Genomic DNA, 15,206 nt, shown 5'->3' with positions numbered 1-15,206 from the left:
CAATGATGACTCCAAGATCCTTTTCCGCCTCTGTGCTGACAAGAGGGAAGTTCCCCAACCTGTAGGTATGGTGCCAGTTGTTCCTCCCCAGGTACATCACTTTGCACTTGTCTGTGTTGAATTCCATCCTATTCTCATCCGCCCACCCTTGTAACCTGTGTAGGTCCAATTGTAGCCTGTTGCTTCCTTCTAGTGTGCCCACATCCCCCCACATCTTACTTGAAATCTCTGGGTTTATCTTGTGAATCATGTGTAGTTGTTTGTACACCTAACCATGCTAATGTTATGCAGCACCCTGTGGCATGGGGGCAGGGCCGTCCTGGGGGGGGGGGTGGAAATTGGGGCCACTGCCCCGGGCCTCTGCTGTGGGGGGTCCTGTGGAGCTGGACAGAGCAACTGCGGTGACTCCATGGTGCCGATAGCTTCACGTCCAGTCACTCAGCACCCTCTCCTCCCCCACCCTCCACAACCGAATCTGCTGCCGGCTTCCTTGCATCTGGGGGTGAAGCCCCGCACAGGCTGATTTGCCCTGGGCCCCTCACCCTGCTCTAATTGTCTCTGCATGGTGCTATGAAAATTCTCCAGTTCAGATTATATAACAGGCAAGAAGCAGCACAGCAGAACCCAGTGTATAGCTTCATCATTAAGGTACAGAATGGTAACCAAAACTCACAGTCAAAGAGTGTGAAAACACTGGTGATGCATACCAGGATCCATTGGCGACATGTAGGGGGTGCACACGGGTGCACATGCACCCCCTGAGATCGGCCGTGCACCCCGTGGGAGTGCCAGCCGTGAAACTGGAAGCGCCAGTGGAAGTGCACTTCCATTTTCACCACTGGCTCAGCGATTGGCCACTGGGCCCCAGCCCGTCGGCAATCTAGTGCCACCCCAGACTCAGGAGGCACCAGTTGCCCATGCCAGGAGCTAGAAACAACTGAAACGCATAACTTGAGTTAATTGGTTAAGTGTGATCTTCTTTTTCACGCATCTGTGCTGACTGTGCCTTACTAAATTTCACTGTGCCCCTAAACATTTTGTAACCATATTCCCATTCAGTGCTGGGTTATTTTTATACCTTTCATACAAGCTTCCCTTCCAACCTCCCATCCCCCTGCCCAGATTTGCTCTGTCTATTCTGTGTTAGCCCTCTCTAAAAGTATGTTATGTAAGCTCTTCTCTCATATTAAAGTTAGTCTTTAACCCTTTTCCCTATTTCCTTGATGGACCCTGGATCATTCTGGACTTGCTACTTCTGTTTACATTCACTAGATCAACTTCCCCTTACTATCTGCTCCAGACCACATTAAAATTTCATTCCCATCCCTTTTTCCCCCACCTCTCCTCCCGCCCCAAGGCAAATAAATCATTTAGGCCTGAAGCAATATTAAAGTTCACTTGTCACTCACTTTTATTCTTATTTATCAATGCCCTACTCCCTCCTGGACCTGTTTGTTTGCCTGGCATGTATTTAAGGAGTGCATTATTTATCTACACTTCTTTTTCAGATATTATCTCAGCTTCTACACTCCATTTCTTTGCTACATTCTTGCACCAATTTGAGTTTTGTCTTTATACTAGGTCATCCTCTTCCTTATGGCGATTCCAGATATTGGAAGAAGGCCTGACTACTGAGCTCCGAGAAAAGCACAAATGGGACAGAGCCTTTTACTAAGAGAAGCTGAGGTTGTAAGCATGGGTCTTCCCATTAACTTCAGTGGGCTTCAGATACTGCCTCTGAGTTCCAGAATTTTTGCTGAAGTCCTCCTTTGTTCAGACATGCTCCTGTTCTTGGGCAGCAGCTGTTCATTATTTCTGATGTATTCTGCCATGGACTCCCCAAGATTTGGTTCTTTAAATAGAATCTATTCCCTTTCTTCCTCATCAGCTGCTTTAGGAAGAATGGAGAAGTGCTTCTCTCTCCCTCCCTTTGATTGCCTTGGTTTCCATACCCCATTCCACTAATTTGACATTTTTTTTGCCACCTGTCAAAAACAGGAAATTGGATTTGACCTAGATTACGATCTCTAAAAATAATTATTGGTACTGAGCACTCCCATCTCTTCGTAATCTGAGTATTCATTATCGTGTTGATTAATTCTGATGACAGGATGGCATAGGATACCCATGAGAGATGAGATTTCCTCACTTAACTAATTCCCATGTTAAGTTTGAATACCTTCAGATAGAAAAATGCACAGTGCTCACTGTACAACCATCAGACAATTTTGTTTTTAGTGGAGGATTCTTTCAACAAAGTGATTTTATTTCCTTGTATAACATAAATCAAGTTCTGCATTTAAATGTGAAATGAAAAGAACTTGTGAATAAACCTATTTTCCTTAAGACCCTGGATTAATCAACTACAAAACCAGAGTAATACACTTGAAATACAATTTAAAATATATAAACAAGGAGATTCACTGGATTTACTTCAGTTCAGGATTTTTGTCTACAAATGGATGATATCTCAGCTTCACTGAAGACGTGATATTTTAACCTTTACTCATAGGCAGTATAAACTATTCATGTAAAATCAGTAGCCACATAAAACAAATATAGCCAAATAAACAACTAAAAATGCCCGAAAATAATCTGATTATAGTGCTTGTGATACTAACACATACACGAGAGGTGCAGAACCATGAACTTGGGTCATGGAAGACAAGTGAAGAAGGAAATGGCTTTCAAAGAGTTAATATTGCAATATAATTGTCATTTTAAAATCAATATGTTCTGTAACTGATTTGGTATTTTTAAAAGTTATTTAAAACTTATAGAGGCTTTCTAGGTTACCTTAAAATGTTCTATAAATATCGTCTTCTTAGAAAGGCTATTTGCATTAGGTTCGAGTTATTGATTATTCCATTATTGTAAGGAAACAAATGGGATTTCCTTGTCATTTCAAACTTAATTCTCCTCACTCTCCTTTTTTCTAGTAAAACAAATTTCTAATACATGTAAAGCTTCCTGCTGTTTCCAGTGATTCATCTGTTTCACTTTGCCCTTACACAGTGCTTCTGGAAGCAATGAATTTCAGACAAAAGCCACTGGGCAATATTCTGCTACCACTGAGGTCTTGGACACACAATTCCTTAATGCCAGTGTAATATACATTAGTGTTGTGTGCTAATGTAAGTTATGTTGATGTCTGGAGTGGACAAAAAACCACTTTCCCGGGATAGCTGCTAAAGTAGGTGTCATTATCCTGCCTCACTAATAGGTGGTAAGATCCTGTAATACCTTGTTTGCATTCACTCAAAGGCTACTTCAAGACAGAATCAAACATCCAATGCCTACATCCTATAATTACACCAGTAGCTTTACCCCAGATCTAGAAAGTTACTCTGGTGTAGGGCAATCCATTGTATGTCTGATCTTTACATCGGTATAAACATGCCATATCTCCAGGCCTTTAGATTAATGTGTATTCCAGCGTAAACCCATGGGATTACTTTACATTTACAATGGCATAATAAAAAACATGATTTAGCCTGCTGTTTTTACCTATGCCCATTCAGCACACTGGAAGAGAGGTAGCACACCAGTATTATTATCAAGGGCTTCTCATTGTACAGTTATGGTGTCAGGATAGAAATTTCCTCTGAATTTTTTGGGTGCAGCTTATCCGTTACTCCAGCATTTCTGCCTTGATTTTCCTATTGCCAAATTTGAAATGAAACCCTGGATTCCTCTGCCCACTGACAAACTTCCATTTAAGCTTGTCATTTGAGCTCCCATTTGAACTGCCAATTGGCAGTTTCTAGAGCTCTCCAAACACCAGCCTGCAGCTGGATTAGATTTAAAGCAGGGTACCAGCTTGATCAAGCAGAATGGAAAAGGTGATATTTTAGGCTAAAAGAAATCAGACACAATTTGTCTGTAGTTGAGCCTCTACCTTAGAACTATTTATCTTAGTTCTTTCACTTGTCATGGGCAACATATTCTACATTTCTGAGGATCCAATGGTTGGCAAGGTTTATGCCTTTCATTTTACACTCTATCTTTGCTGCTTCGTGCCAAAGATTCCAGATGGTCTCTTTACCATTGTGCATTGCATTTATTCTGCTAGTGGAGCCCAGAGTTGCGTGATTCCATATGAATGCCATTACTAGCCGTCAAATTAGGAGACCTGCAGCTACTCCTTGCCCTTTATATCCAGAACAGCAACTTAGTAAATGAGAGTATAATTATCATGATATTTACATCACATCCCATTATGAAGCCCATCAACCAGATTTGCACATCCATAGTGCAACTGCTTATTGGAAATTGTCCTTCATAATTGCTAAAATAGACCTCATTATCTTATACCGGAAGTTGATGGTTATGGCACAAAAGTATCAATATACACATCCAGCAGATATTATTCACATAAAGCCAAATCCTGAGGTAATATGTATCAGTATAGCTCCATTGAACTCAAAAGAATGCCAGCCTATGGGAACTTCAGACTAACTCGTTGCTCAGATGTAGTACCATGCAAAGTGAGCATGGTGTGTGTGAGGGTTCGGCCAGGCCTGCAGTAGGCCACAAGGAGCAACCTGGAGGTCAGCAGGGCAAGGGTACAGGTTACCAGAGCCAAGAGGGGAGTTGCAAGAGATGTAGTCTGAGATGTAAGACAAGGTCAGGTGCCAGTAGTCTGACAACCAATGCCAAGTCCCAAGGAAGATATGAGGTCAGGGTCAAGGAAGCCAAGCTGCTGGGGACACCAGAGAGAGCAGGGTCCATGCTGAGTTTCAGGAAAATCCAAGATCAGGGTCAGAGGAAGCTAAAGCTGAGTGAGGAGCCAGGAGAACCAGAGAACAGTACATATGAGTCTTGCCACAGACTGAGATTGCGTGAAGAAGTGTGCTTGAAGCCTAAGGCTGCAGGTGTGTTTATAAGGGGTGAGTGGTGCTGTCAGCAGCCAGTCCAGTTGCAGGAAACTAGGGCAGTCAAATTAGCCAGGGATCAGGGGCAGATGTAACTACTCAGGTGCTTGACCTAGCTGGGCATGCCCGATCAGTGGCCCTGACAGTATGGCAGTCTTATATATGATCTACATTTGGACAAGTTCAGTATATCTTTGGACAACTCAGGTCTTCTTTCCTCAGTGACTGAGCCTCTCAGACTCACTTCTTGTCTGCTATGGGCTCTTCTAGGCCCCAGTTCTTCAACTCACCAGGTATTTTCCATCTCTTCCTCTGTCTGTTCTGTTCCTTCCCCTTCCCCATGCCTGGTCTCTTACTGCATACAGCTACTCATTAAAAAATGTGCTCCAACAAAGAGAGACAAACAGGTTTTGGCAAATAACATTTTATGGGTCTGTGCGCTGCTTCCTGCTAATGTGAAGTTTGCTTTGTGTAGATATAAACAAATGGAAACAGCTTTCCTGTACCCTAACGTATATAATTCTTGCAAGAGTGAGGCAGCATAAAAGGAACTTGCAGGGGGGGGGAAAAGGGGGAGGAGAAGGGTTACATACATGTGGAAGGTGAGATTTATAATTCTGCAGAGACTAAGAATAAAAATATAAATTCATTTTCATTCCAATGTGCCTTTATTGCTTTGATTTAAAGCTAGAGCTAGCTGAAGTGACCTTAAATCATCCTGGGTTTATACCATTAAAAAGTCACACGTGGAACATTCATCTTAGTGCATTTTAGTATCTCTGCAAATAGACATCCATTGGGGACCCTCAGCTTCAAGAGAGCCTGACATCAGGATGGTATTGACTAGAAATGCTCCTTTAAACTACAAGATGTCAGAATATCTGAACACTAAGAGAAAACAATTTGCTAAATTCCCATTTCTTCCTCTAGTCTTTGCACTTGATGGCTAACTGCTTTGTTTAGTGTCATAGTGCTCTATCTCCAGGTGGGAGGGTGGCGTCTTCTTGAGCCAATATCCCTGCTGCCTACAGATCAGACAGCAGGAGCTGTTCTGTTAAGAGCGTGGCAGCTGGCACATTTTCCTTCCCCAGCAGGAGACTGAGGATTTCATGTTTTTTAACACAATCCACCAGCTGGGATCACGTCTCCTGGTAAGCAGTCAAATACAAAACTGCCAACCTCCCCCACAAAACACGCACACACACACAAAAGCCTGAAGTTCAACCATGTAGCAAGCACATTCTTAAGAGTGCTCTAAAACCAAGTAAACCAGTGTTCCTTTTTTTACCAATAGCCTCAAGTCCTTCACTGGAAAGAAAAGATATGACTCGACCATCAAGCAAGAATCCTTCGACCTGGACCGTTGATGATGTGATATGGTTTGTGAAGGATGCAGACCCACACGCGTTAGGTCCACATGTGGAGCTTTTCAGAAAACATGTACGTAGGATGTTGGCCATGAAGTAACTGAGATATTTCAACTAAGTCCATTGATCCCTGACTTCACCAAGTGAGATCTTTCAAGGCAATGAGCATCCTCAACTCCCACTGGCTGCCAGTGGGAACTGTTTTGTACTCAGAAGCTTGTACAATAAGCACCTTCAAAGGGGCTCAGAGTAGTCTTGTGTTTTCTGGAGACCTTGGGCAGGCCTGTAAGATCCTTATTACCTCATGATTGAACACTCACTACTTCTAACCCTGTCAGTTCAAAATGTTTTTCTTTTAAGCTTCACATAGCCAAGAATTGCCAAAGCAAAGTGCCTAATACTTATTTCTACTATTAAAGTGGTATAAGAAGTCTTCCTATTCTTAAGAACTGGGCCCAAAAGTAATATCTGTGATTCTACTCTAAATTTAAGAGCATTTTATATGGCCTCCAAATATCTAGGCAGGAAAAGCCCAACTCACTTCAGTACCTCACTTATTCCACAATGTTATGTATCTAACAGATGCTAGGTCTTCTTCTCTCTCACTCAAGATGATGGCAATTTATTTATGCTGCATAAATAACTTAGAGTGTGGGCACCTATATTCACATAAGCATAGTCTTTCTTTACACTACTGTAAATGTAGAGTAGACACTAGGGCTGTGCAAAGCTTCGGTCCCTGATTCAATTCGGTGGAGATTCAGCCTGATTCGGTGGCTGAATCTCTGAATCCAAATTGAATCAGGAGACCATTTAATCTCTCTGAATTGAATCGGAACCCTCTGAATCAATTCAGAGAGATACGGGAAGATTTGGCGATTCGGACATAGACACAGCTTTAAATGTTTTTCTGCATACCTCTAGGTAGCTGGTGGCTCATGAATGCTGTGATGCTGGGGCAGCTGGAGTGTCCCGTAGAAGCGCAGCAGGCTCCTCAGCATGGTTGGCAGCAGACCTGGAAGTGGAGCAGAAGCACTTCCGGTACACTTCCCAGTCTGCCGGACAGCATGCAGGAGGGCCCCCCATTATCCCCGTGGCTCAGTGACTGGTGCCTCCTGGGTCTGGGGGGGGCAACCGGGGTCCCCCTGTGGCCAGTTGTTGAGCCAAGGGACACAGGGGGGCCTCCTGTGCACTCCCTGATAGACCCAGCCCCCACCCCCACTCCTGTGGGACACTCCATCCACCCCAGCATCACAGTGTTCACGAGCTGTGCTGGTACCTCAAAGTATGTAGAATAATATTTAAAGCTGTGTCTATGTCCAAATCACTGATTCTCCAAATCAGCATTGAATCTTCTGATTCGGATTCAGCTGAATCAAATTGGGAACAGTGATCCAAATCAATGAATCGAATCACTGCCTCTGATTCAGGCTGAATCCAAATCCAAATCGAATAGGGCCCATTTCACACACCCCTAGTAGATATACAACCCTACACTGGTATAAGCTACTCAACTCTGGGGTAAAGTTACCTTTTAGAAAATCAGAAGCAACTATGCAGTGATGTAAGCTACACAGGTGTATGGGCTGTTTATCCACAGTTCTATTGAATTTTATTCCCAGTTAGCCATTTGCTCAATGAAATGAATCTATTACTGACTGGCTTTCATGCCAACAATTGATGAGGTACTATAATAGTCCATATTTTGGGCAGCTCTCTCAGAAAGATGGATTGTCTGTTCTATAATTTATAATTTAAAACAGTAAGACCAAGTTACATCAACATTACTGGTTTGTATGTTCACACTCTTACCCCTCTAGCAACCTGATTTCTGAAGGAAAAATAAATGGTAAACATATGTCTGATGATGTGTTTTTTCTCTTGTATTAGATAGTGATGGGCAGCCACAAGCCCAAGAGTGTGATCCTTTTGCCCACTTCAGCTTGATCAAATCTGTCCCCTACCATAACTCCCCTTAAAGTCAGAGGCCCGAGATTAACATGTAGGGATCATAAATAAGATCTAAATTAGAAGTATACCAATACATTGGTCTGATATCAGATCATCACTGATATAAAGAAAATTGACTGTATTGGAAATTGGCTGTTTTTGCTTGATGCGGCCAATAATGTGGCCGATAAATGCCCCATGCATGTGTGCAGCTGCAGCATACACGGGGCCAGGAGCACAGCCTGGCAGCTTGGAAAGCTGCCTCTGGACAAGCTGTGGCTCTGTCCCGCACCCACCCCTCCACACCCCAGCTGGACAGTACCTGCCCCAGCCCCAACCCCACTCCCTCCCTCATCCGCAGGGACCTTGATCTACGCCCCCCCCCACCCTGTCCCTTCCTTTTCCCTTTCACCACAACAGACTTACCAGCTGGACACTGCTCTTCAAGCTGCCGGGCTGTGTATCAGAAATTGGATTGGTATCAGCCAATATGCCTCCTTAAAAAATCAGCTATCAGTATCAGCCCCAAAAATCTCTAATGATGCACCCCTAGTCTAAATGAAAAGACTTACCAAAATCCAACTAGATGTCGGGTGTTCCAAATCATCAAGAGAGATGGTCAGTTTCTAGACCCAGTTTCTAGTTTCCTGTGTCAGCTGAAAATAGCCAGAAAGTATTGTACTCCCTGATGTAGGTAGGAGGGAATGTCTTTTGTCATTCTATAGTAAGTTATTTGGGTTGGGAGTTCAAGGCCCTATCTTTATTAACATAAAATGTGTACCTAAAGGCAGGTAAGGCAATTAAAGTGTTGGGTTATATTCACTGATCATTACAAGTCGCTCACAATTGTCTTATAAACAAATTTATAAAAGCATCATACAAACTGGCCATGCAGACTGCTGTGGTGATTCAGCACAGGTCTGATTCAGCTGTGTACCGTTTAAAAGGACGGTTTATTTGACATGAGGCTTTGAAACTAGCAGTGACGAATAGTATCAGGAAAACAAATGGGGTGAAGGGAGGGATATAGAGAGCATCATCAGCATCCAAGTCATAAAGGGAGATCCCTACTCTTCTTCACCCAAAGAGAAAATTTTAGTATTAGACTGAAAAGTCTGTCTAGTATAAAAATGTCAGATTTTTATTTTGCCATATAGCAAGTGATTATATGATTTTAAAAAAAAAACACAGGCTCAGGCATAGTGCTCTGAAGTATGAGATGTAGTTAGCCATGTTGGTCTGAAGTCAAATTGAAAGCAGAATAGATTTGTACCTTCCAGACCTTAATCAAAGTTGATATGTATAGCACAAACTACAACTCACTTGTATATCTACTTAGGTCAGTCTATATAAGATGCAAATCTACCCTGCTCTGAAATACTATCAGCAGTACCTAAGTCAACAGTATTATAACACCCATAGTGCTATATAGCACCCATATAGCACCCATAGTTCAATAGTGTTTATGGGACCAAGTTAAAGGGCACTCAACACCAAGCTAAAGGTCACTAAACTCTCCCTTGTCATCCATTGCAAAGGACAATTTTGCATATTTATAGAAGCTACAACACACCTCAATTCAGTTAAGCCAATGAGTTATATATCCCTGCAATTCTTCAACCTTCATATCTAGTGTGGAGATCCCGGAAGTGAGGGACAAGTGATTAGTCCATTAACCTTAGCTGTATCTTCCTGTATATTAATTTCTTTCTAAGAAGCAGATGCATAATTTACTTTGAAGCACTTAATGTCATTGACAGGCCCAAAAGTACCTGAAATTACTATTCATCAACTAATCTTAGCCTTGGCACTGCAGGTATAGCAGGTAGGTGCCATCAAAAGGAAGGGGGAAAAATAGAAAAATCAAAAGAATGCCATACAATCTACTGCTCTATTATTTTAAAAGTGACTATCAGGGCTTGTGGATTAATTTACGCTCACTATGACTAATTCTTTAAATTGGTGTTGGGAGATAACCCCCATGGCCTGGTCTACCTCCACAACATGGAAACAACCAAGGAGGGCCGTGACTGATACCATTATGGCCTTTCTCTGTGTTTTTTCCATCAAGGAAGGCACCTCTTACATGTGACCAAGGGTCCACAGGAATTCTATCGGGGGTGGCTACTGAATCAATGGAACTCCCACCTCCCCTACTGTTGTCTTTGCTTCAGCCAGTCCCAAGGGAGACTTTCTGTAGTTGAAAGCCTAAAGCAGGGTCACAAGCTGAGGAAAATCTGATCACTGCTGGGCTTTGAAGTCACTGGACCTGAGTTAAGCAGCTAAATTGCATGGTAATTTCATTAATTTATATCAGGGATAAATTTGGCCTTTTGGCTAATTTGAGTCCCACAAAAATCTGATAAAGTGATTAAGTTATTGTTAGCACCAATTCACAAACAAGAAACAGAGATGGAAAACATTAAGTGGTTTGCTCTGAAGTATACAGGCACTTTGTGACAGTGCAAAGATTAACATTCGGAGTTCTGAAGCCCAGTGCTCTAATCAGTCCACAAGATCTCATATCTTCTGCATCTTTTTCACCTGCATCTTTTTCAAAATTACAAGTAGTCCAAAAAAGGGGCAGGAATTTACTTACATGGTCTTAAAAATGATTGTTAATGATTTGTTTTTAATTTCATAACTTGAAATTTGAAAAATGTTAACAAGCCTTATAATTGTTTGAACAAAGGGAAGCACTGTGAAAAATTCCTTGGGATTTTTTTCTTTCCCCACCTCCAAATTTTGAAACGGTAATGAAAATTCAAGTTGAAGAAATTTCATCTTAGTGGAGATGAAGTAATGTGTCTGGATAATACCTCCGTTTCACTGAAACATCTGCTCTCTTGCTCTTTCAGCACTGTTTGCGGGTGATTTATCCTGATTTTTCTCTCTCTCTAAACTAGGAGATTGATGGCAATGCTTTGCTGTTGCTGAAAAGTGACATGATCATGAAATACTTGGGGCTGAAATTGGGACCAGCACTGAAACTTTGTTACCACATTGATAAACTCAAGCAAGCAAAATTCTGACATTTTCTTAATGACACAATCTGAATGAAATCTCCAAGAGAGCAGACTAAAGGTAATGTGTTGCCTTACAGAAATATGACCATTTGCTAATTGTTTTCCCCTCTTTTTTACAAAGGACTTTGTCTTTTTTAATACTTGTGCATCTTCAGCTTTTTTTATTCCAATGGGGTATTTTTGGGTATTTCTGTTAATGGTTTTCCAAAAAGTATATAATTATAATACTTATTTTGTACCATTAGTATTGTTATTATGATTATAGTAAGTCCTATTTTTGTAATTTGACTTGAAAAATCAGAAACAAATACAGCTTTGGCATACATTCAGGATTGTTGAAAGGCTGAAGAAGAGTCACTTATTAGCTGCCTGTCAGCCTCTGGGGCATTGCTATATCATCAGGGCTGTAGCTATAATGCAAAGCCAGCAACAACACTGACACAGCAGGCCTGGGAAATAGTCCCAAGTTAAACTCCTTTGCTGGTCAGTTATTGTTGGGAACTGCCCCACATCTTGCACTATCTGGAAAACTTGAATTCTTTTGTTTAAAAACATTTTTTGGAAGTTTAAATACTTTGTCTTCCCACTAGAGGGAAAATCCTAATACATTTCAGGCTGTAGCTGTGATGACATGGTGGTTTGGTGTGCTGGGGCCACCTTACATCTAACATGCTCACATTATGGAATTGCAGTGCTCAACCCTTCACCATTCATAGGTAATTAATTAAGAAAACAAACCAAAACACAGACAGTGATTTAGAAAGGATGCGCCTCATAAAATGTAAGGAAGAGTGGATAACTCCCAGTCTCTGGCATTCTCAACTGTCTGCTACCTTCCTATAGCCATTCCTGGGTGGCACACACTTGTGGCACCCTTAAACAGGAATATAGTAGAAATATTCCCCGAAGCTGAAAACACAATGCTCATTGCAAATTTGCAGCACTGTTAGATTTAGAAAGAGGATGTTCTATTTCTTGACTGAAGCTACCCTTGTGGTAATCATGTTAACTTTCAGCACATATGCAGATGTGCTAGGCTTAAGGTCTTAAGTTTAAAATAATGTCCTTCTACATCAAATAAAAACCAAAAAGATGATTTTCCACGGTCTATGTAGCCATGCCAAGAGAAGTATATTTTTGAAAAATTAGTAAGTAACTTATATGTTGGCTATGCCTACATGTTCTCATTTAAATTTGTGATTTATCAAAAACAGACATCAGTTATTCAGTTCAAACATTATTGTCTTTAATGGGTATCCAGATTGTTTAGCAAGGATTTAGCTTCATGAGATATTAAGGCTTTGTTATAGCCAGACTCAATCTAACTTTGATAGTAGTTTCCTGAACCTGTGTGTGACAGTGATCCAATCACATCACCCGTTCTATTTGTACAGAAATTTTTTTTACCAAAAATACTTTGTAGAATAAAGCTCACTCTGCCAAAAGATACTAATTCAGGGCGTGATCCTGAAAATACTTATGAATGTCAGTAACTTTACTCCTACAAGTAGCTTCATTGAACTCATAGGCTGTGTCCACACAAATGCACACTTGTGTTTTGCGGTGCCTCAAAGGCTTTTCATGGCTTTTCATGGCTACTCCCATGAAAAAAGTTACTTATAGACATGTATATAGGATTGGATATTCAAATGTCTGACCAGTTTTCAACAGAAAATTTGTTAGACTTGAAAACCTGAGCAACTGTGTTAAATAACATTTCTGTAATACCATGAAACTTACTAAAATCTAAACTTAATCAGTTTTGGAACGTTACACCAATCTGCATCAGTTTACATGCATGTTGCAGAGACTGAAAGTCTACTCAGCCAGATGTTAGTTTGAGATGTAAATATCTTCGCACCAACATGAAGGTTGTACAGTTCATTGTTTACTGTTGTAGTTTGCAGGGTTGAGTCATTTTCCTGCAATATTTATTTAATCTATTTTAAATGCCAGAGCCTCAAAATCTGTAAGGTTCTTGAAATATCTGGAGTGTCATCCTCAGAAAATCTTAAGACAATCTAGCTTTCTTACATGTTCTTTGATATAACCCATTTCTGTAAAAAGGAACTCCTATTTTAATTCCTTAAATGCCCACCCTCATTGTAAAATACCTTGTTCCAGAGTGGAGTAAAACATTTCCAATAATGTTTTTCCACTGAAAAGTACCTTTTTGTCAAAAGTAAAACTTCCTGTGAAAATATATTGATAGCAATGACATTTTATTTTAAATTGAAACTAAGTGCTTGAATAGTGTCAAAACAGAATATTTCAGCATTTTAGAATGAAACGTTTTTGATTTTTTTAATTTCAGAACTAATTTTGCTTTTGAAATTAATTTTAGATCATCATTTTTAATATAAAGGTGAAATCAAAGGAAAACATTTCAGATAGCTCAGATACTTTTTACAAAATGTTCATTTTGTGACAAATTTTGAAATTTGATGTCATCCTGAAAATACTTTTCCAAATTGCAGAATTTTTCCAAAACCAAATCTTCAGTTCCTCCACAGCTCCAACCTGTAACACAGTTTCTCTCATGTTCTTTCATCTCCTTTAGTCATTCAAACTGAACAGCAATCAGAAGCCTAAAACAATCACAACACAATATTTATAAATTATTTAACAGCAATGATATTTTTACATCTAATATGCTGAAAGAATTTCCATATGCTCTTGTATGAATTTTGTATATATAACCAGTGGTGCTGTTTTGTTTTATATTTAACTTTTAAGTATGACAGACTGTTGAAGCCATGATATTTAATGTTTTGTCCTTGGGGCTTTTTTAATGGATTTTATGGCATAAGGGTGTAGCATACAACAGGAATTCCTTATTGCGTGTTTTTAACTGAAAGGCAATTAGGAGTAAAAAATTATTGTGGCAATATTGCAGTTAGAACTAATTTTTCCCTTTCAAGTCTTGTCAACAAGCATAGTTAAATAGCTCTGCCAGTGTAAAATGTGTCAGGCCATTTCCTCTGAACAAGCACTAAAAAGTCAGAACATGCATGTCATTCACTTCCAAATTAGATGCTATTTTAGACCGTGCATGTGCAAATTGCTTTGCTTGTTAGTCTGTTCATAGCTTTCACTTGAGAGTGTAGCCAATCAAGTTATGTATATTTCTGAATCATTCCAAAAAGGTGTGTGTATGTGTTCGTCAAAGCTATTGTGTGCGTCCAGGTTTTGCGTGTATCTGTTGTCTTCCCTAAATGAATCATAACTGGATCAGAAGGCATTTCTATTTCTTCAAGCAATTTCAATATTTTATGAGGATTCCCTTTTGTAAAAACATTAGGCAAAATCCAAGGACATGTGAGAAAGCTGTGTGGATTTTTTTAGCTATTGTAGTTCACCCAGACTTGCGATAGTAGATCTATACCCTAACAACCCTGCTACTTGCTTTCTAAAATGGCTGGCCAGTTCAGCCTGTTCTGTTAATACAGATCATTTATGCTGCCTTCTCACTGGCCACTGCTGCTGCCATGGCCTCATCTCCATGATTGACAAATGCCTGTGTCCAAGGCAAGAGCTAATTTAGCTTCATGAATTGCCCCATGGGAATGCAGCGCAGTCAGCCTTCACCTGGACTGAGCTTGCTTTTGAACCTGAATCCCTCTTGCTTGGCAGTCGAGGGAGCTTCTACCTCTGCAGAGTTAACAGCCTCACTCAACATGACTGATGCAGGCAGTACCCTGGGGACTGGAAGTGCAAAGCATTACTTAGGGCCATATAGTGCCCTTAAACTATATACTGAATGCCTATAGCTAGTCAGCTGTCTTAAGGTGACACTGTCACTCCCCACCCCCCACTGTTTTACAGATGGAATGACTTGGAAAAATTTAAACAAACCATTACAAATTATAAAAACCATTAGGAAAAATATTGAATTTGTGGCATGATTAGAAACAGCAATAACAGTAATATTTCATTTAGCCAATGCCAGTAATGTGTGGGGAGCTTAAAAATGACTGTTAGGAAACAGG

The 15,206-nt window shown here is 40.5% G+C and overlaps 1 protein-coding gene across 1 annotated transcript in view; it reads left to right on the top strand.

The window, feature by feature from the left end:
* The window catches only part of SCML4 (sex comb on midleg-like 4 (Drosophila)), an 86,114-nt gene extending 72,665 nt beyond the window's left edge, over positions 1–13,449 (top strand). Inside the window, exons 5-6 of the mRNA XM_019537859.1 lie at positions 6,169–6,314; positions 11,098–13,449. Coding sequence (XP_019393404.1) covers positions 6,169–6,314; positions 11,098–11,223 — 272 coding nt within the window. The 3' untranslated portion in view covers positions 11,224–13,449. The remainder of the gene's footprint in view (positions 1–6,168; positions 6,315–11,097) is intronic.
* The last annotated feature ends 1,757 nt before the right edge of the window (positions 13,450–15,206 follow it).

This window comes from Crocodylus porosus, unplaced genomic scaffold, assembly GCF_001723895.1.
Source record: "Crocodylus porosus isolate Cpor-Errol unplaced genomic scaffold, CroPor_comp1, whole genome shotgun sequence".
Taxonomy (NCBI): domain Eukaryota; kingdom Metazoa; phylum Chordata; order Crocodylia; family Crocodylidae; genus Crocodylus; species Crocodylus porosus.
This window is presented reverse-complemented; position numbering and strand designations above follow the sequence as displayed.